This window comes from Apodemus sylvaticus, chromosome 7, assembly GCF_947179515.1.
Source record: "Apodemus sylvaticus chromosome 7, mApoSyl1.1, whole genome shotgun sequence".
In the NCBI taxonomy this organism is placed as follows: domain Eukaryota; kingdom Metazoa; phylum Chordata; class Mammalia; order Rodentia; family Muridae; genus Apodemus; species Apodemus sylvaticus.
In genome coordinates, this window is record NC_067478.1 from 4,583,779 (window position 1) to 4,605,183 (window position 21,405).

A 21,405-nucleotide genomic window follows, 5' to 3' on the forward strand; every position below is an offset into this window, starting at 1 on the left:
CTCAGGCTTCACGAGTAGGTAGCATGCAGGTCTCTAGGACCATCCAACCATGGCTGGGACTCAAGGAAGGCTAGGGGTGTACCCCAGGCTAGCTGGAGAGGTGGCATTCAAAGCATGGGATGCGGGGGTGGGGGGTAGGAAGATGATTCAGTCAGCAAAGTGTTTGCTATAAGCATGAAGATCTGAATTCAACTCCTAAAACCCACATCATAAAGCAGTGTGTAATAGATAGATGGATAGATAGACAGACCAATAGATAGGTAAGTAGGTAGGTAGATAGATAGATAGATAGATAGATAGATAGATAGATAGATAGAAAGATGGATGGATAGATAGATAGATAGATAGGAGGATGGATGGATAGATGGATGGATGGATGGATGGATGGATGGATGGATGGATGGATGGATGGATGGATGGATGGGAAGATGGATAGATGGATGGATAGGAAGATGGATGGATGGATAGATAGATAGGTAGGTAGATAGGTAGATAGATAGATAGATAGATAGATAGATAGATAGATAGGTAGATAGATAGATCGTAGGTGGATGTGGGTATGGGTCTGTTGTGGCCTTATAGAAATGAATGGCTCCAAACTTCAGCATTTACCAGAGTTACCTCAAAGGTTCCAGAAAACAGACTACAGGCCCTGGTCTGCCTCTGAATCAAGTGTAGCTCGCATTTGGGAAGCTATAGCCCAACCGGTTCCCAGACACTAAACCCATCAGGACTTAGAGAAATGCTTCCCAAGATAAAGGTGGGTCATGGTGACTGATGGAGAGACAGCAAAGCAGGTGGGCTGTGCCTCACCTGGTCTGGACCCAGCTCCACCAGAACAGACCACAGTGTTGCCATAGTGATCAGCAGGCATCTCTTCCACCAGTTTATGTCATGGCAGTGGGCCACACTGTGACACAGCAGCCAAGCTGGAGCTCTGCCCAGACCCTTGCCTCCTGGCTCAGGGCTCTCTTGGCCCTGGCTGGCCCCCTGAGTGGTTTGGAGCTGGGTGCAGAAGCTGCCTATAGGGACAGAGGGACAGCTGAGCCCTGCCCAGGGCTTCCTGCATCTTCAAGAGCGTGGGAGACACTGGCAGTGAAAAGGACGGATGAGTTAGAGAAGTAACCAGGGCCACCAAGGTGTCCTGGCCAGGCATAGGTGAGAATCAGGACAGTGGCCAAGGGAAGTGAATCGTCACGATGTCTTTTGCAGAACCCAGTGTGAGGCGGCACCCAGAACTGGGCACCCAAGTCACTCACACCCAGGCTTTTTCTTGCAGCCAATTACCTGCTCAAGAATGGTACCACGGATGTGTTACTGTGTGGGAACAGCTCTGACGCCGGGTAGGTGGGGCAGTCCTCCCGGTGGCTTTTGGTACCTCCCCGCTGCTGTGTCTAAGACTTTGCCCAGTCCTAAGACTTTCCAGGCCAGAACCCTGAAAGTTTCCATATGCCCCTGGCCCCTGTCACACAAGAGAGAACTGGTAAACTCAGACCAGGGTCAGGTCTGGAGGGGCAGGAGAGGCCAAAAGATGGGTCGGGGTAAGGAAGTCACCCAGGTATCCCACAGGGTCCTAACTAGACCTTGACCCCATCTCTACTGTTCTGCCCTTGGGGATGGGTGCGGCCTCTATCTTAGAAGGACTTTGTTCGTGGCCAAGCAGAACATGAGCCTTCAGTCTCGCATGCTCTGTCACTAGGTGCAGTTTCCAGGGTTCTGTGCACAGTAGTCTGGGACAGGATGAGGGATCCCCGGCTCACCATGTGACAGTTGGTTCTGGTGTGAGATTCCAGGCATACACTTTGCTGGTTCCTTCCACCATGGGGGAGATGTCTGCAGTGCCTTGGGTTTGAGGCACCCTTAGGAATAGCTTCTCCAACCAGATTTCTCTCTCCTCCCCCTGCCCCCACATATGCATATACACACCCTGTCAAGGAAGGAGCCTGAACAAGGGGTGTGTGTGTGTGTGTGTGTGTGTGTGTGTGTGTGTGTGTGCATGTGTGCTAAATAGACACTTTTTCAGATGCAACCTTCACCTGCCTCTGCCCACACTTAGCCAGGCCTTGCCGGTCCTCCTCTCCCTCTGGAGCTCCAATGTACTCAGCTGCCCGGGGTGGACAAGCCAGGGAAGGAACATGGGCTTCCAGGGAAGGAGGCAATAGCAAAACCGCAGCAGCCACCAGCAAGTGTGTCGTGTGGACAGAGGGGGACTGGACATGGGCCGTAGAAAACCCAAGTAGGTCTAGAAGAGAGGAAGGTGGTGACCTGGCCAGTCATGAAAATAGACAAGGACAAGATCATGGCTGCAGCACCCAAAAGCCTGGCACTGTGTTAGTGATGCGGCCTGAGAGCCACGGAGCATAGGCTGGGCTGCCCAGGGAAACGGACCAGGATCCTTCACAGAGTGGGACAGAGTGTGTATGTGTGTGTCTGGCTATAGGACATGTCCTGAGGGCTACCGGTGCCTGAAGGCAGGTGAGAACCCAGACCACGGCTACACCAGCTTCGACTCCTTCGCCTGGGCCTTCCTCGCGCTCTTCCGCCTGATGACACAGGACTGCTGGGAACGCCTATACCAGCAGGTGCATGGGTTCCGGGGCCAACAGAGGGGTGCTAGGCATGGGTGTCAGGGCAGGCTGCACACACAGCTAGCCAGAAATGTCCCCTGTAGCTTTCCACTGGTGAGGATTATGGGGAGGGGCAGGGGAAAGAGCTGGTGACTGAGTTCCAGTCCCTTAGGGAGGATGCTCTGTTCTGTGGATGAGATATCCCTTCACCCTGTACGACAGAACATTCTCTGTAGATACAAGAGTCTGTCCATTAGATGAGATACCTGCCTCCTTCTAAGTGGGACACTCTCCTGCGGGTTAGCACGACCTTCCACGGGTGGGACTTTGTCCTGCCTCCAGGCTTAGGACACAGCCCTTGGCATAGCCAGACTGGTGACTGAGAAATGCCATCACCTCAGTGAGGGTGACCTCTGACTCCTTGCTCCTCCAGACCCTGAGGTCCGCAGGAAAGATCTACATGATCTTCTTCATGCTTGTCATCTTTCTGGGCTCCTTCTATCTGGTGAACTTGATCCTGGCTGTGGTGGCCATGGCTTATGAAGAGCAAAACCAAGCCACCATCGCCGAGACGGAAGAGAAGGAGAAGCGTTTCCAGGAGGCCATGGAGATGCTCAAGAAAGAACATGAGGTGGGTGAGCGGTGGCTGGAGGTGCAGTGCATGCTGGGTAAGGCTGGTAGGTGGTGCGTCTTGAGTGGCAGGGCAGTGCCTGCTGAGCAAGGTGGGCCTATTGGTGTGGTGTGCAGTGGGTAAAATCTGTTTCTATGCCACTATGTTTCCTAGGCAAAGGTAATGCAGAATGGATGGGGTGCAGGTGATAGTGTCTCAGTAAGCATAGCTTCCCTCTGTGGGCATAGCCTGTGGCTGGCACAAGATCTGTGTCTGTGCGTGTGGCCTACTCAGATAATTCCTCGTGGGGTAGTGAGGAAAGTCCCAGGCTGGAGACGTGTGCACTGGCTGTTCTGCCTTAGCTCCCCGCATCCACCTTCCCTCGTGGTAGCTAATGGAAACCGAAGGGACTGAGGAAATGGCTCAGTTATTAAAGTGTTTGCCACACAGGCATGAGAATCTGAGTTCAGTCCCCAGAAGCCCCATTAAAATCACTGTGTGACTTGCAACCCTTCCACTGGGGAGGTAGAAATGGGCAGATAGATCCCTGGGTCTCATTGGCCAGCCCAGCCCAGACTAAATCAGTAAGTCCTGGGTCCCAGTGAGGTACATCTTAAAAACCAAGGTGGGGTGGCCCTGAGGAATGGCGCCTGGGCTCACCTCTGGCCTACACACACAAGTTCACTCACACAGAAAAAAAAACAAAACAAACAAACAAAAAAACCCAAACCCGTCTGGAGGCGTCTCTGTGTCCTTTCTGCCTCCATGTCCCCCCACTGCCCTCCTGGCCAAGTGAACCTTCTAGAAGACCCCTGACCTTGATTCTGCTGTTCCTTCTGTTCACCAGCACCCCTCTCCCACCCTTCTCGCACCCCGACTTGGCTACTTGCTCTCCCTTCCAGGTTCTTTGTCTTTCTCAAAGCGCTGTGGGTCTGCCTGGGATCACCTCCGTGATGGCTGCACTCTTGAGTCAGGCGAGAAGCCTGATGGGGCAGCATGCCTAGGCCTGGGGCTAGCCAGGGTTTTCCCGTGACCCAGACACCCTTCCCCACCCCTTTCCAGGCTCTCACCATCAGGGGCGTGGACACCGTGTCCCGTAGCTCCCTGGAGATGTCTCCTTTGGCCCCAGTAACCAACCATGAGAGAAGGAGCAAGAGAAGGAAAAGACTGTCTTCAGGGACGGAGGATGGTGGAGAGGACAGGCTCCCTAAGTCGGACTCGGACGATGGTCCCAGAGCACTGGTAATCCCGACATGGTTCTGACCTCTGCCAAGCCCATTATGGTGGGACCCCGGTGTGGTCACAGCCCTAAGCTTCGTCTCCAAGAAAGAGAGGCTTGAACCCCTCCCTCCCATCCCTTCCAGTTTCCTGTAGCCATTCTTAGAGTCTGGGAGCAGCGCTAGGGTGTGTTTGTGTGTTAATGCTGCCTCCTGCCTGCCAGGAACTAGTCCTCAAGTACAGGAACCCCACTGGGAGAGGGGGCCTGTGGTGAGGGGTGATGGGGGCCTAAGTACTGGTTCTAGCTCTTGCTGCCCAGCCTAGCCCCACCCCCCAGGCCCAGAGCAGCTTCAGGGTTAAACCCAGAGATACAGGGATGAAGTGAGTGGAGACCCCAGAAGATGCAGGGGACAGCCCATCTCCTAAGCGCCCACCCAGCCCCACTGTGGCCAGCAGAAGTGAGCTGAGCCTTGTGGGTCACGGACCCTCCCTGTGCCCTCAGAATCAGCTCAGCCTCAGCCATGGGCTCAGCCGGACGTCCATGAGGCCCCGCTCCAGCCGAGGGAGCATTTTCACGTTCCGGCGGCGGGACCAAGGCTCCGAGGCAGATTTTGCAGACGACGAGAACAGTACCGCAGGCGAGAGCGAGAGCCACCGCACGTCGCTGCTGGTGCCCTGGCCCCTGCGCCGCCCCAGCGCCCAAGGACAGCCCAGCCTTGGTACCTCAGCTCCTGGTCACGTCCTCAATGGCAAGAGAAACAGCACCGTGGACTGCAATGGGGTGGTTTCCTTGCTGGGGGCAGGTGATGCGGAGGCCACCTCTCCAGGGAGCCACCTTCTCCGCCCTGTGGTGCTGGACAGACCCCCAGACACGGTGAGCCATTTCCCCTCCCCGGCCTATGAGCACCAGCCCAGATCTGTCTCCCAAACTGGCCATAGGTACCAGGCTCAAAACTACTCCTAAATGTTGGTCAAGCACCTACTGTGTGCCCCGCTTCCGGAACATCTCTCCCCTTATCGTTCCCATGCCAACTGGGCAGGCAGACAAGTCAAGAGACAAAGGAGAAGACAGAAAGAAAAAATGTCTATGTAAACACATGCGGTATAATCATGAGTGAGGGAGCCAGAGATTTCACACCTGTGGCAGTGTCCATGCTGAGGTGCCACAGTAGACCAGCATCCTGGAGGCCATGTGCCGTATCAAGTGCTTCCTGTATCAGCCAAAACCATCCAGGCCAGCCTAGGGCCAGGACTGGGTGGTAAAGAGGCCCTCAGAGGATTCCACACAACACTCACTCAGTGAGTAAGAAATAGTCCAGTACTTTAGTAACTTGTAACCCAGTGCCAGCTGAGGTAGTAAGTGTTGGGAGTGGGGAGCACGAAGAGTAGAGAGGAACCCCTAAAATGTCATGCTAGGAGGCATTTAAGCAGCAATCACAAGAAGAGGAGCCAGGTTGCTCTCTACATCTGGGAGGTCTGGCGTGCAGAGTGGTTAGTGCCCAAGCTCTCCACATTAGCCTAGGTTTGGATTCTAGATCGCAAGCTCACCAGCTAGACAGCTGTTGGGAGTCTTTCTGCTCCTCCACACTTTACATGTCTCATCTGTGTAATGGCCAAGAAACACCCGAAGTGGCTAATGTAGACAGGACCAAAGACATACAGGAACATGGTCAGCACTGTTAAAATGTCACAGTACCACGCTTCCAATACCGAAGTGTGCCACACACAGCGAAAGGGCAGACAGCTTGGGGAAGAGCTTGTCTGGTCTGTGGCACCGTGAGGTCAGTGAGTCTGGAACAGAGGCACCAACTGTTAGAGCTGTTGTCAGCAAGGTGCTTCTGACCATTGGAGGTCTCTCGTGGCACACCGTGACTGCCCAGTTGGTCCCCGCAACTCCACATCCCAGTGCCTGAGCAGCCCGCTCAGGAACACAGACAGGATACAGTCATATACAGACAGGATAGCGACTGGGGAAACCACTGGGCAGTGGGATCACGTTCGTGAAGGTGGTGTGAAGAGGGAGGGCCAGGTCCACATGGCCAATAGCTGTGGGCTAATCATCTGGAGCCTCAATTTCCTGCAAAGTGGAAATCAGATTTAACACGTACGTCAGCAGGTGGTGGTGGGACTGAGGGAGCTGAAACAGGTCCAGGGCCTAGGCCAGATCTCCACCCTTGAGCATGTTACTGGTTTCTGTCACTATGTACTGTTTACTCGAGCGAGCAAAGGCTTCTGGGATGCGTTGCCAAGAGTCCAAGCCCTGTATAGGGAGTGAAGGGGAGGAACTTCAAGACCCCTAAGGGCGGCAGAGTCATGTGGGTCCTGAAGGACCCGTCACCTGGAGGGTAGGGTATCTGGCTTCCAGTCGGGCTCAGCCCCGGCCTCAGGCAGGCAGAGCTGGAGCTCTAATAGAATTTCCTAATCCCATTAAGGAGAAAATCATCTCATTGTGCAGCACATGTCGGGAGGAATCCAAGTTCACACACTTCATTACCGGGAACTCTGACTTCACCCGTTCTCACTTCTGCAGGGCCCATTTGTAACTTTAAAGGGATTAGAGGGCTGAGGCCCAGTCGTTTGTAAGGTTAAAGGAATTAGCGTCCAAGATGGAGACATTTGAAAAGTCAAAGAGATTAGCCTGGCAGAAGCCCCTGGGAATGCCTTCCCCACTCCCTGCTGGTCCCCTGTGAGCCCATTTCTAGTTTGCAAACAGAGCCCTGTGTTGGGTACATTGGCCCTGTCAGTGTTGGGGGTTGGGGTGGGGAGTCTGGTTTGGAGGAGGCCTCTCTGGTTCGGGTAGGGGAAGAAGCTAAGGAAGGCCCGCCCACCAGCCGTCACCATCAGCCAGAGGTGTCTTTCTACTTGCTCGTGGTTGTTGGAGGGAAACCTTCATGACTCCTTGAAGCTCATGAAGTGAGCAGGGCCCTGTCTGTCACTTTCCGCTGTGCCCAGCCCCAATTCCACAAGTATCAGCACTTTGACAATTGGGTGTTCATTCTCCAGATCTTTGTCTTGCTCTTACATCTAACTCTGTCTTGGAGATGTGCTCAAGGAAGTGTACCCAGATCACTGGTGTCTGCATCAGAATTCAGGATTGGGCAGGAGCCATGATTGATTTTAATAATCTTCCTATCGGCTAGTCGGTTCATTTAGTTACGAGGAACACTGCTGCAAAGAACAGAATCTGCATTCTTGGTGGGTGTATAAAAGTGTTTATGAGGGCAGCTTGCAAGACAAGGGATCTCAGAACCATTTAAAAAAAAAAAAGACTCTTAAGTAGAAGTTGGAGAGGTGGCTCAGTGGTTATGAGCACTGGCTGCTCTTTCAGAGGACCAGAGTTTGATCACGCATGTGGAGGCTCACCACCGTCTGCAACCCCAGTTCCAGGATCTTGTTTATGGGCACCAAGCACACACACGGTGCCCCCTACATACACACACAGGCAAAACACTCATGCATATAAAATGTGATCATTAAAAATTTAAATTTTCTGATTTAGACCGAAGGCATACCTCCTCTGTATGCCACGGTCTGCCGCCGGCCTCCTCTAAGCACCGTGCTGGCTTCCTGCTTCTCTGAATGTCATCCTAGAGCATGTCAGACCGCCACAGCCTCTCTGCCCTTGACAGTAGAGAGCTCTGACTAGGATCACTGTCATGTGCTCTAACGTGTGTGGCTTGCTGGTACTGGAGGGACCTGTGTGGTCTGTGTGCTCTGAGAACACGGAAGGAAGGAGATGGTGGTGGACGGGTGGGGCAGGGGGCAGGGAATTGTCAGCTGGAGAGGGATTAGTTCTCCTAGTCCAGCAGTCTGCATCCCAGCAAGATCTCTGTGCCTGGGACTATGGTGTAACTCAGTAGAGAGATCAGAATTCTTGCTTAGCATGCACTAACAGAGCATGAGCTAGACATGGTGGCACAGGCCTGTAACCCCAGCAGCAGTTGGGAGTAAGGACAGAAGGATCAGGAGTTCAAGGACATCCTCAGATACATGTCAAGTTCAAGGCCAGCCTGGGCTGCATGAGACCCTGTGTCAATCAATCAATAGGGGCTAGCGAGATGGTTACATGAGCAAAAGTTGCAGCTGCCGACCTTTAGGACCTGGGTTTAGTCCCCCAAGAAGCACATAGCAGGGGAGACAGCTGACGCCCGTTGGCCGACCTCTGACCTCCGCGTGTGCGCACACCCGCACAGGAATGAATGGAGTGGATGCAATTTTAAAATTAAAGAGCAAAACACAGAAACAAGGCTGCCACTCCGTCTTCCTGAGTCCTCCCCAGCCCAAGCCCCTCCCGAGCTGATGCATGACTCCCGGTTGCACACAGACCACACCATCAGAGGAGCCAGGTGGACCCCCGATGCTGACACCACAGGCTCCGTGTGCAGATGGTTTTGAAGAGCCCGGAGCTCGGCAACGGGCACTCAGCGCAGTCAGTGTCCTCACCAGTGCCCTGGAAGGTCAGTGTCCCTCTCTCCCCTCCCCCTGAACCTCCATTCCAGCCCCCTCAGCGTCTTGTCTGCCCCCACCCCGGACACCCAGCCTATACCTCTCCCGGGCGTCTCTTCCGGCTGTGAATGTCCTTGCCTGTTCTCTGGTCTCTTCTCTGGTTCTGCTTTTCTTTCCCAGATACCCCCACATCTATCCACTGCCCCAGGCCCTTCCTCACCTCATCTCTCCCTCTCCCAAGTATGCCTCCGTCTGTCTAAAGCCACCCTGTTCCCTGCTTGCCCTTCCTGTTCTAGCCTGCTGTCAGCCATTCCCATATCCACCTGGACTATTAATTACAGCAATCCTGGGTCCAGACCAGCCGGTCCCACCCTCGGCAACTCCACACACCTTCCAAGCTAAAGTGGGCTTGTGTCATCCTACCCCAGATGTTGCTCGTGTTGTATACCCTGCCCCAGCACTTCACCTCAGCCATATCAGAACTTGGCTGTTCTGCCCTCATGCAACCTGTCCTGTTCTGAGAACACCCACGGCCCTGGGACATAGTCGTCTTACATAAAGCTACAAGGCCTAATCCGCCATAGCCCCGGTTCCCCACACCCGGCTTAGTCTCTTTGCAGCCCTTTCCTCCCACATTTCCAGAGTAGAGCGCCGAGACACAGGCCACCCACTTCCCTAGCCTTCCCTCAGTGTGCAGCAGCCACTCAGCACCCTGCTGTCCCACCACCTCGAGTCACAGACCGTTCTAGAATGCCACCAGATACAGACAACTTGGTCAATAAACCGAGATAACTCCCTGGCTGTCCCCAGAGTTGGAGGAGTCCCACCGAAAGTGTCCACCATGCTGGAACCGCTTTGCCGAGCACTACCTCATCTGGGAGTGCTGCCCGCTCTGGATGTCCATCAAGCAGAAGGTGAAGTTTGTGGTCATGGACCCGTTCGCGGACCTCACCATCACCATGTGCATCGTGCTCAACACGCTCTTCATGGCGCTGGAGCACTATAACATGACGGCGGAGTTTGAGGAGATGCTGCAGGTCGGAAACCTGGTAAGGACTGCCCGTCCTCGGCTTTGAAGTGCGCACCCCTGCAGGGCACGGCTTGCATGGAGAAGGAATTCTGAACACGGAAGGGGCTTTGGAAGGGGTCCCTGGAGACATCTTGGAGGAGGGCGTTTTGGAGTCTGGTTTTAAGGAGCAAAGGTGTCGATTTGAGTGGGAGGATCGCTGAAGCTTGCGAAGCTTGTGTTCAAATGCTACAAACAAAAGTGAGTGGGTGCATGTGAAATGTGTGGAGGCTGGCCGGGGGTGAGCGAGTGCAGAGGGAAGGGGGAGGGGGGAGGGAGGGGAGGGGCTGCTCCACAGGGCAGGGATTGTACTGATGAGCATCCAGTGCTGCTGAGTGGGGAAAGCAGGGGAGAGTGGGTGGGCAGAGGAGAGAAGGGAAGAATAGAGAGATGAGTGGATTGCTAGACGTCATGAAAGATAAAGGGATGGATGATTCAATAAAGAATAGAACAAAAGAGAGTGGTGGGGAGGTGGCGGGTATATAAGTATGGAGGAGAGTGAGAGAAAAATGGGTGGGTGGGAGGATGGATGTGATGATCAATGAATGGATGGGAGGATGGATGGATGGATGGGAGGATGGATGGATGGATGGATGGATGGATGGATGGATGGAAGGATGGATGGATGGATGGATGGGAGGATGGATGGATGGGTGGGAGGATGGATGGATGGGAGGATGGATGGATGGGTGGGAGGATGGATGGATGGGAGGATGGATGGATGGATGGATGGATGGATGGATGGGAGGATGGATGGATGGATGGATGGAGGATGGATGATGGATGGATGGATGGGAGGATGGATGGATGGATGGATGGGAGGATGGATGGATGGATGGATGGGAGGATGGATGGATGGATGGATGGATGGATGGATGGGAGGATGGATGGATGGATGGATGGGTGGGAGGATGGATGGATGGATGGGAGGATGGATGGATGGATGGATGGATGGATGGATGGATGGATGGATGGGAGGATGGATGGATGGATGGATGGATGGGTGGGAGGATGGATGGATGGATGGATGGATGGGAGGACAGATGGATAGGATAATTAGAGAGGAGTGAGAAAGACTAGAAGGATGGACAGATGGATAATTGGGGAGAGAAGAAAGGAAGGATAAAAAGGTAGACAAATAATTAGAGATAATGGAAGGAGAGATGGGTGGGTAAATGCATCAGTGATTAGGTTGGGAGATAGAAGGTCGGAAGGGAAGGTAGTTGGATCTGTAGGTGATGGTAGTGGATGGTTAGAGAGCAGCAGAGAGTGGGAGCAGGTTGGATGCGTGGGTGGGTGGCTATACAGAGAAGGAAGAAAGGAGAATGGATGTGTGTAGGCGGTGGTGGACCGTGGGCGGGTAGATGGTGATGGATAATCGAGTGCGCTTAGTCAGTCCCAGACATGCAGGGCCAGGTTTGAAGTCTGACTCAGCTCCTACTATGAACCTCAAGCAAATTACTTAATCCTGGTAATTGGCACAATGACTATTTGCTGAATTTAATAAATGCAAGAATCAGATGATATGCACCTCATCGGAAGCTAATGAGGCTGAATGATGTCTGTAACGTCCCTCAGTCCAACTTGCATGGACAGCCAGCCATCAGCACACATGAGGACTGTAGTAATTGTTGTTATTAGACAGACTGACCCTGCATCTTCACTTTACAGATGGAGAAACTGAGGCAGGAGGGGGTGGTATGGTGGAAGTGGAATCAGCCATGACTTCACTGTATCCTGGCATGTGGACACTGCCAGTCTCTCTAGAGTTCCTCAGCAGAGCTGGACTTACAGCTCCAGCCAGTGGGGAGGACCCTGGCTGGGTCTCCTCTGGTCTGTCTCGCAGCAGACCTGGCCCTCTCTCAGGTCTGGCTGCTCCGGTGGCTTACATGGTCAGGTAGACCTCGCACACACTGTGAGCTCTGAATATTTTCTTCCTTAACTGCTTTACAAACACAGGACTCTAAGTGGTCATTTGCAGAATTTATTCAACATTTTTCCAGTCCTGCAAGCCCATTTGGCTATTCTTATATGTTCCTTCTTGTAATTCAAGGGGGAGGTGCAGCTAGCATGTGGTGTCTCGAGGTGCAGCCGCGAGTATTTATTGAGTGGTCTTTGGTACATCTCGGCATGCAGTCTCCTGGTGCATCTGCAGAGGTTATGTGCCCATCGGATGGCCATTGCAGGATTTAAGTGTAGTTTGCCGGGTTGTCAGGGCAGAGGTTGGCTGTGATGGAGAACTTGCCTGAATTGTCAGCTTGTGATTGACAGTTGTACTAAACCAATGTTCATTACGAGCAACAGCTGCCTTTTGTGCTGTTTGGATAGCCTTATTGCTAATATGAAAGACTTTGGTTTTCTTGAATTTAATATAGCCCTAGTGGCTTAAATATTAAGATAAAGAAACAAAAACACTAAGATAAACGTAGGTAGGCAATCTCGGTGTGGTGACAGAGTCTTCAGGCAGAATCCATAAAAGAGGAGACTGACGGATTAAACTGTCCAGCCCATTACATAATCAAAGGCAAAATTAGAGAGAAGATAGTTTGAAAAATCTCCCATTATGAAGGAATTAAAAATACAGCAGGTTGGGCTGGGGTTAGAGATGTGTCTCAGTGGCTAGGAGCACTTGCTGCTCTTGCAGAGGTCCTGGGTTCATGGTGGCTCACTCCTGTCTGAAGCTGCAGACTCCTCCTGTCCTCTCTCTGCAAGCACCTGCATACACACATGCATGCTCAAACACACATACACACACACACACACACACACACACATATACACACACACATACACACATACATACACACATACATATACACACACAGACACACACAGACACATACACAGACACACACATACACACACATACATATACACACACATACACACATACATATACACACACATAGACACATACACAGACACATACACATACACACACACATACACACACACAAACACAGAGAGACAGAGACAGAGAGAGAGAATAAATAGTTAAATTGTCTAGGGAGAAAAGGTGGCAGTTTTTCTAAAATCTATTAAGATATAAAACCCAAAAAGTTATGGCATCTAGTAATGTGATAGTGATGTGCCCACTGTGGCATATGGCAAGTATAGGTTCTGTCTGCTACTGCTGCTATCTTGTGATAATGAATAAAACAGCATTAGGTAGGGTGTGGTGGCACAGGCCTTTAATCCGAGCACTCAGGAGGCAAAGGCAGGGGGATCTCTGAGTTGAAGACCAGCCCAGTCTACAGAGTGAGTTCCAGGACAGCCAGGGCTACACAGAAATACCCCATCTTAAAAAAACAAAAAACCCAAACAAACAGAAAACCAGCATTGGAAGCAAAGATGTTAGCATTTTGCTGTTTTGTTTTGTTTGAGGCAGGGTCTCATGTACACGGGCTGGCCTTGAACTCACTATAAAGCTAAGGATGACCTTGAACACCAGATCCTCCTGCCTCCACCCCCCCAGTTCTGGGATTATGGGCATGAACAATCATGCCCAGCTCTTAAATTATTTCTTAACTTAAAAAATAAAAATAAAAGACAAGCCTGGAAAATAGCTGTACACGGCAGACTGGGAGGTAGCATCCCTAATCTAAAAGGTATGTTTATATATAATTCAAAAATAAACAGTCGCTGTGCTAGGACAATCAACAATGAGTACAAGCGGCAGTTTGGCAAAAGAAGGTACGCAGAGATAATGGCTGATAGAACAGCTGCGTGTGAGGAGCGGAAACACAGGATTAGCATCAGAGGGGAGGCAGTTGCCACACGCTGCTCGTGGAGTTGCTTAAAACCTGTCTCTGAGGACCAGTTAACCGTCTCAGAATTCCCACCGATGGTCACTGTCACCGGTCCAAATTGAACAATATGTCTGCAGAACGGTGCTTGTTATGACAGTCTTTCTAGAGAAGATGGTCTATAGGATGTGCCACGGATGCTAATGGTGATACTAGGAAAGAAAAGGGAGTCGTAAGCTGTATTCAATTAGCATGGAAAGGAGTCACCTGCTAAGCTCGGATTTACGCTGTGCCTCTTGTAGTCATTTGAAAGATAAATGCCGAGCTCAAGAAGAGCAGAGGTTGAAACCCATCTGGGCTCCGTGAAACCGTGTCTGAAAAGGACCCCCTTCTATAAAAAAAAAATTTGTTTTTGTTTAAGATTTATTTTATATGTGTGAGTACATTGGCACTGTCTTCAGCCACACCAGAAGATACAGATGGCTGTGAACCACCATGAGTTTGCTAGGAATTGAACTCAGAACCTCTGGACAAGCAGTCAGTGCTCTTAACCGCAGAGCCATCTCTACAGCCCTGTAAAAAAAATATTCTTTGTTTGTGTGTGAGTGTTTCATCTGAATGTCTGTATGTGTACCATGTGTGTGCAGTGCCCAAGGAGGCCACAAGAGGGCATCAGACTCCCTAACCTGGTATTAAAACTGGTTGTGAACTGCCATGTGGGTGCTGGGAATTAAACTGGACATTCTGGAAGGGCAATCTGTGTTTTTAACAGTAGAATCATCTCTCAAACTCCAAGTGCCACTGTCTGAGTTTCCCCAAAAGTCTCCTACTTGCTGGGAAGTTTCCATGAACACTGATGGGGAAGTCTCTTGCTGAGGACTCATGGGAGGTAGAAAGCCAACTTGAACCCTGGATAGGTGGCCTAGGATCACAGGGCAGCAGAGCTGGTTGGTACTCTGTGTCTCTGTGCGCATCACACACCAACAGGTGGGAGCATTGTGAAGGTGCAGAGCAAACCTTGGCCGAGCACTGCCCCCCTGAACTGAGGGATAGCACCCACAAGGCCATCTGACTGGCCTTAGAAACATACTCACTCCCAGGAGCCCAGGCAGGGTCTAGGGATGTCCACGCCTGCGTCCTGAAGGAGGAGGAGCTAGTGGCCTCTCTTAGGGACTCTCAGGGATGCTGAGTGCCTCACAGGGGTCTCAGCGCAGCTGAGCATGGGCTCAGGCTGGGCGCGTAAAGCGGCCATGAGGCATGGGGACAGGCATAGGGGTACCAGATGGTACCTGCATGGTAGCCTGCAGGTCAGAATCTAACTGCTGCTTATTCCAAGGAGAGAAGGCTCCATATAGATGCCCAGACGCTGCTGATGCTGAGGGGGGAGGGGCTGAGGAACGTGCTTGGAGGGCCTCGTAGCACAGACTCGTGTGCTGGGGGAGGGGCAGAGAACAGCCCATCTATTCGGGTGGAGCCTGGAGGATTCTGAGGTCCCCTCTGAGAAACAATTCTTTCTCGGCCGTGAGCATGGGGCTGCATGGAGCCTTTGTGGTAAGGCGTCCCACAGCCTGCTCCCTCAGCGCCCCGTCTGAACAGAGACGAAAGGCCACGCGGGCTGTGCTTTGGCAGTGCTCCCGAGGGTACTCAGGCCAGCTAACCTCCTTGCTGGATGCTGACCCCAGTGGTGTGCCTTCAACTCCCATGTCTCCATGCCTGCTGCAAGCCTGGTACAGTTCCCAGGTGTGCTGCCTAGCCCCCTCCCCTTCCAGAAGCTCCCCAGTGCCTCCTTAGGCCAACCACCAACTCCTCACCACAGCCAAGCTACTAGCTACAACCTCAGCAAAGATACCCTCCTGGGATCCTGCCGGTCAGGGCCTTGGGTTGCATCATGGCCGCCTGCCCACACCACAGGTTCCTGTACTTCAAGCTCCACAAGCCAAAGTCAGGCTGTTTTGTCACAAGTCAGCAAACCTGGGAAGCCAGCCTCTGTTCCTTCCCTCGGGAATGTCTCTGGGAGAGCGTGTCCAGCCTTGGACATTCAGAATGGTATTGTCATCCAGGAAGCTCACACCCAAGAACTTGGAAATTTAAAAAAAAAAAATTATTTCAACTTTTAAGTGTACTTACTGTGTTGGGCCTCAGCCACTTGTGGGCTGCAGGTCGTGGGTCAGGCCATCCTGTGACTGTGACCATGTCCTTTACCAGGCCCTTGAGCTTTCTAACTGTGTGACCCTAGACAGCTGCTTCAGGTCTCAGTGCCTCGATTTCCTTACCTGTGAAATGGGGACAACGATACTTTCCTCATCCAGTTTTCAGATGAGTTTTCTTAAACACACATGGGCTGGGGAGGTGGCTCACAGGTAAGGGTGCTTTCTGAGGAGAAAGGAAACCTGGGGAGAGGCAGAAGTTTGGGCCCAGAGCTCTGGTGTGTATTGTAAGGAGGCTGTAGCCGTCCCAGCTGCCCCCGCAGGTCTGCAGAGCCGGTGATGAAGATGGGTTCTTTCAGAGCTGATGAGCCTGGCCAGTCGCCAAGAGGCCTCGGGGACAAGAGTCAGGAAGCAGGGAACTGGCCTGGGTCCTCAGGACCCGCTGACTCCTGCTGTCTCTTCAGGTCTTCACGGGAATCTTCACAGCGGAGATGACCTTCAAGATCATCGCCCTTGACCCCTACTACTACTTCCAGCAGGGCTGGAACATCTTCGACAGCGTCATTGTCATCCTCAGTCTCATGGAGCTGGGCCTGTCCCGCATGGGCAACCTGTCTGTGCTGCGTTCCTTCCGTCTGGTATCTGCCTGGACCTCCCGTGGGGGGCTGGGGGCTGGGGGGCTTGGGACGCCGCTCTACAGCCACCCGCTGTCCATGCTCTTGCTTTGCTCCGTTATGCCCTAATGTCGTCAAGTCGTGGTTAACTGCTCCTGGGTGCCTGCCCAGGGTGGAGATGTCAGGCGGAGGTGGCACTCATCCAGGGACAGCTGACAGTTGCATAGCCTGTCGTGAACTTCCTTAGTCCCAACAGGAGCCAGGAGTGGGGTCCATGTTAAGACATCCCCAGCTCGCAGATGAGAGGCAAAACTCGGGAGATACAGTCCTGCGGAGCCATAAGTCACTAGGCTCAGCCAGGTCTATGGCGGCTCACTCAGGACTCTGCAGGTTTTTAAGCTTGCGAGTGCTTAGATTACCTAGAATCTTTTGATGCTGCAGAGGCTGGTTCAGTGGGTCTCAGATGTCTCCGAATCTGCTGTGTGGATCACATTTGGAGCTCGGAATACCTGAGGTCCAGCTGGGACTGGTGGTGTGATCAGGGACAGCTTCCTAGAGGAGGACTGTGGCAGTTTCCGTGGGAGCAGCAGGGAAAGTCTGGTCTACGCACTTGGTCCCATTCCTGTGAGCCAAGGAACTTACAGAAGTCACGTCTCCTTTAGGACCAAGAGAGGGCAGTAACCATGCCAACCTTATGTGGTTATCATAAATTCAGATTAAGTCAGTCCATCCTGAGCATGGGCCTGGGACAGCTGGGTGCCCAAATAAATGTGACGTCTCCGCCATCTTTCTCTGTGCTTATTGAGAAAAAAGAAAGATGGCTGTCGGATGAGTCGGATGACTCTGGCTGGCCTAAAGTAGCTCTGTGCTTACTGAGAAGAAAGAAAGATGGCGGTGATTGGGTGAGTCGGATGGCTCTAGCTGGCCTAAAGTAGCTGATAGGAACAGTTCTAAGAGAGGAAGGACTGACCAGGCCGGGAGAATCCACTAGGAAGCTCCTGGAAATGAGAGTAACAGGTAGGAGGTTAGTGTGGGGACAGAGAAAGGTCAAGTTGAAGAGGTGGGCTCGGACTGGAGACAGCAGGCTCCCCTCAGACTGTACCAAAACCCAGCAGGAATTCCCTAAGAGAAACTAGTTGGGGTGTGTGTTAGGGGAACAGGCCTTCCAGGGCTTTCAGGCTATAGCTGGGAAATAACGGTGCCTGTGAGAAAGAGCAGCCCAGACCGATCACATAGTCGCCTCCTCTCCCTCCTTCCTCAGCTGCGGGTCTTCAAGCTGGCCAAATCATGGCCCACCCTGAACACGCTCATCAAGATCATCGGGAACTCGGTCGGCGCCCTGGGGAACCTGACCCTGGTGCTGGCCATCATCGTCTTCATCTTCGCCGTGGTGGGCATGCAGCTCTTCGGCAAGAACTACTCTGAGCTGAGGCACCGCATCAGCGACTCCGGCCTGCTGCCCCGCTGGCACATGATGGATTTCTTCCATTCCTTCCTCATCATCTTCCGCATCCTCTGCGGGGAGTGGATCGAAACCATGTGGGACTGCATGGAGGTGTCTGGGCAGTCTCTGTGCTTGCTGGTCTTCCTGCTCGTCATGGTCATTGGCAACCTTGTGGTGAGTCAGACGAGGGCCTCAGAATGCACCCTGAGCCCCATCCATCCCATCACCCATTACCTCCATTTCCTTCTCTCTGGCCAGTTACTTAGCTGTCCTGCAAACCATCTACCTTCCCATAATCCTCTGATCCATCCACCCCTTCCACCTTCCCATAATCCTCTGATCCATCCACCCCTTCCACCTTCCCATAATCCTCTGATCCATCTACCCCTTCCACTTTCCCATAATCCTCTGATCCATTCACCCCTTCCACCTTCCCATAATCCTCTGATCCATCCATCCCTTCCACTTTCCCATAATCCTCTGATCCATTCACCCCTTCCACCTTCCCATAATCCTCTGATCCATTCACCCCTTCCACCTTCCCATAATCCTCTGATCCATTCACCCCTTCCACCTTCCCATAATCCTCTGATCCATTCACCCCTTCCACCTTCCCATAATCCTCTGATCCATTCACCCCTTCCACCTTCCCATAATCCTCTGATCCATTCACCCCTTCCACCTTCCCAGAATCCTCTGATCCATCCACCCCTTCATACTTCTGCCTGCTCATTTGCCCATCTTTTCCTTTCTACTCAACTATCTATCCTCGTGCCTGTGCACACACTTAGCCATCCACCTGTGCAACTATCATGAGCATGTCAATTCACAACTCACTTTCGTCTGTCTACACATCAGTATGTTCACCTGTGCGTCCGTCTACCTGATTAGTATCATGCATCCATCCATCCATCCATTTGTCCATCCATCATCCATCATCTATCTCATCCATCCTCCCACCCATCTATCTATCCATCCATTTCTCTATCAATCCATCATCCATCCATCTATCCATCATCCACCCCCATCCATCCATCCATCCATCCATTTCTCCATCCATCATCCATCCATCATCCATCATCCACCCTCCCATCCATCCATCCATTTCTCCATCTGTCATCCATCCATCATCCATCATCTATCTCATCCATCCACCCACCCATCCATCCATCCATCCATCCATTTCTCCATCCATCCATCATCCATCCATCTATCCATCATCCTTCCATCCATCATTCATCATCTATCATCCATCCACCCATCCATCATCCATCCATCCATCATCTATCCATCCATCCATCCGTCTGCCAATCCACTCATTCAGTCATTTGTCTGCCAACTTCCCATTCACACACTCATTCATGCCTGCTCATGGACCCACCCGCCCATTCATCCCTCACTCATCTCTCTCTTCTCTCTACCCTTCACTCATTCCTCCGCCACATCCATACCTATTCCTTATTCACCCTTTTCCATTGATTCCTTATTCAGCCTACCCACACACCCTCATTCACTGCTCCCATTCACTCATTGGTCCACCCTGCGAGCGGTTCGCATTGACTTGGTCACTCTTGATTCCATTTTGCTTGTTAATTCATCGCACTCCATCTACACGTGTATCCGTTATTCACTTGTTTTTGATTCATTTCACTTGCTTATTGATTTGTCCTCCATTACCAGTGAATTACTACATGGTTTTCTACTCAGAGAAACAAGCCTTGTTAAGCGTTTCTTCTATGGTGGTTGGTGGTGGGTGGGCTTACAGAGGGAAGCACCTGGCCCAAACACTCGTGGCACTCAATCAACTTGAGAGCTGTGGGAAGACAACTCTCAGACAGAAATGGCTGGTCAGTGACCCAAGGAAGAATCCATGATTTCTCCCCAGCAAGGGAAGTTAAGGAAGGCTTCCGGCTCAGAAGAGACAAGGTTTAAGTTAGTCGTCAGCTCAGCGTGAGAACCACCTCACTGGATACATAGGTGACCAACACATGACACTTGCACGGTGGCCCCACTGTGACTACCATGTCCCTTCTGGGCAGCACAATGTCTTACCAGCACATAGGCACACTGGGGCGTTTAGATCCACTTTCCAACCTGCTGTGGAATCATAACCATGGGCTGCAGAACCATTCCCCAAACCCACCTTTTTTCAATATCCAGGTGCCTCAGCCAGGACAGGACGCAACAGATTGCCCCCCTCAGTCCGCAGACATAAAGTTCAAGCCCCCCCATCCCACCCCCATCATCCATCTAAAAAGCTGCCTCCTGGGTGGAGCCTCATTAATCCCCCCTCCCCCATCCCAAGGGCTGCCAGACTCTTTTTCTGTTCCAAAAAGAAAGCAAAAGCAAAGTGTGCCCTGCGCTCAGACCGATGCCAGGCTGAGCCGCCCCTCACACAGAGCCCTGCCATTTCTGAGCGGATCTGCCTGGGGACAAGAAGATTAGAGGCTCTGGAGGAGGGACGCTACTGCCAGCCCACGCTGCCGCCTCGGGAACTGGGCTGCTGCCGGGGCCAGCCGCGTGGGTGGAAGCTTGCTCGTTTGCTCGCTGCTGAAACGGGAAGGGACCAGGCAAGGCTGGGAGCCACACATGATTGACGGGGAAACCCTGGAAGAAACCAAATTTCAGAAGCTGGAGACGGAAGCCCCGGGGTCCGGTGTGGGTGGACAAGTCCTCCTACCTTGCCTGAAGCGTTGACCTAGGACTCCTACAGGGTCGGGATTTGTGGGACCAGGAATGGGCGAGGGATGTGGGTCACAAGGAGAGCCTTCCGTGGGCTGCAGGAGCATGGAAGGCAGAAGCCAGGGGCCAGGCTGGAGGTCAGCGCTGATAGCAGTCTTGATTAATATTGAATCCTGCGTCCTGGTAAGGACATGAAAAGGTGACCGGGTGTCAGAGGTGGTCACTTCTCTGTAGCGCTGGCACGGAAGCACCTTTAACCTTTGCTGGCCATGGGAATGTGTGCTACTTCCTGAGGCACCCTCCTGAAGCCTTCCAATGGCTTCTTCCTGAGGCACCTCACCAGACTGCTCACCCTCGGTTTCCTGGCCGATATGGACTCCCTGTGGTGGGGTGCATCCCTGCGGGGCTTGAGAGAGACAGGGGCAGGGGCTCAGAGATTCCTGTGGCCACCTGGCTACAGCGCCCCTTCAGCTGAACCCTTTCCCGGGGCTGACAGGAGACCTGGTGCCAGGGAAAGCTTACAGGCCCTCCATGGGGCCAGGCAGTATACTTGTGTGTGTCACACCCCACAGTCAATCTGAGACATGCCTGCTCCCGCCTCCTTTCCTGCTGCTGTCCCTTCTCTGCTCGCTTTCCCGAGACCCTCATGTGGAAAGGTGCCAGGACCATATTAAGATAGGCAGAATGCTCTGTCAGCAGCCACAGCTGCTCAACAGGTAGGCGGCTGCCCCCGTGGGGAGCCAGAGCTAATGCCTCCTTTTTACCCAGCCCTCTCAAAGCTCTTTCAGTTGGGAGTGGTTTCTCTGAGGACCAACTCCCCCCGCTTTCCAGGGGGAGCCCCGGGGCCACCCTCCCCCACTGTGCC

General features: G+C 52.6%; 1 protein-coding gene across 8 annotated transcripts in view; it reads left to right on the forward strand.

The window, feature by feature from the left end:
- Scn5a (sodium voltage-gated channel alpha subunit 5) overlaps positions 1-21,405 on the forward strand; it is an 83,032-nt gene that overhangs the window by 23,979 nt on the left and 37,648 nt on the right. For all 8 annotated transcript variants that reach the window (XM_052186984.1, XM_052186987.1, XM_052186986.1 and 5 more), the window contains exons 7-15: positions 1,280-1,343; positions 2,441-2,582; positions 3,001-3,198; positions 4,240-4,419; positions 4,898-5,269; positions 8,720-8,852; positions 9,652-9,890; positions 16,265-16,438; positions 17,676-18,032. In XM_052186984.1, the coding sequence (XP_052042944.1) occupies positions 1,280-1,343; positions 2,441-2,582; positions 3,001-3,198; positions 4,240-4,419; positions 4,898-5,269; positions 8,720-8,852; positions 9,652-9,890; positions 16,265-16,438; positions 17,676-18,032 (1,859 nt within the window). The remainder of the gene's footprint in view (positions 1-1,279; positions 1,344-2,440; positions 2,583-3,000; positions 3,199-4,239; positions 4,420-4,897; positions 5,270-8,719; positions 8,853-9,651; positions 9,891-16,264; positions 16,439-17,675; positions 18,033-21,405) is intronic.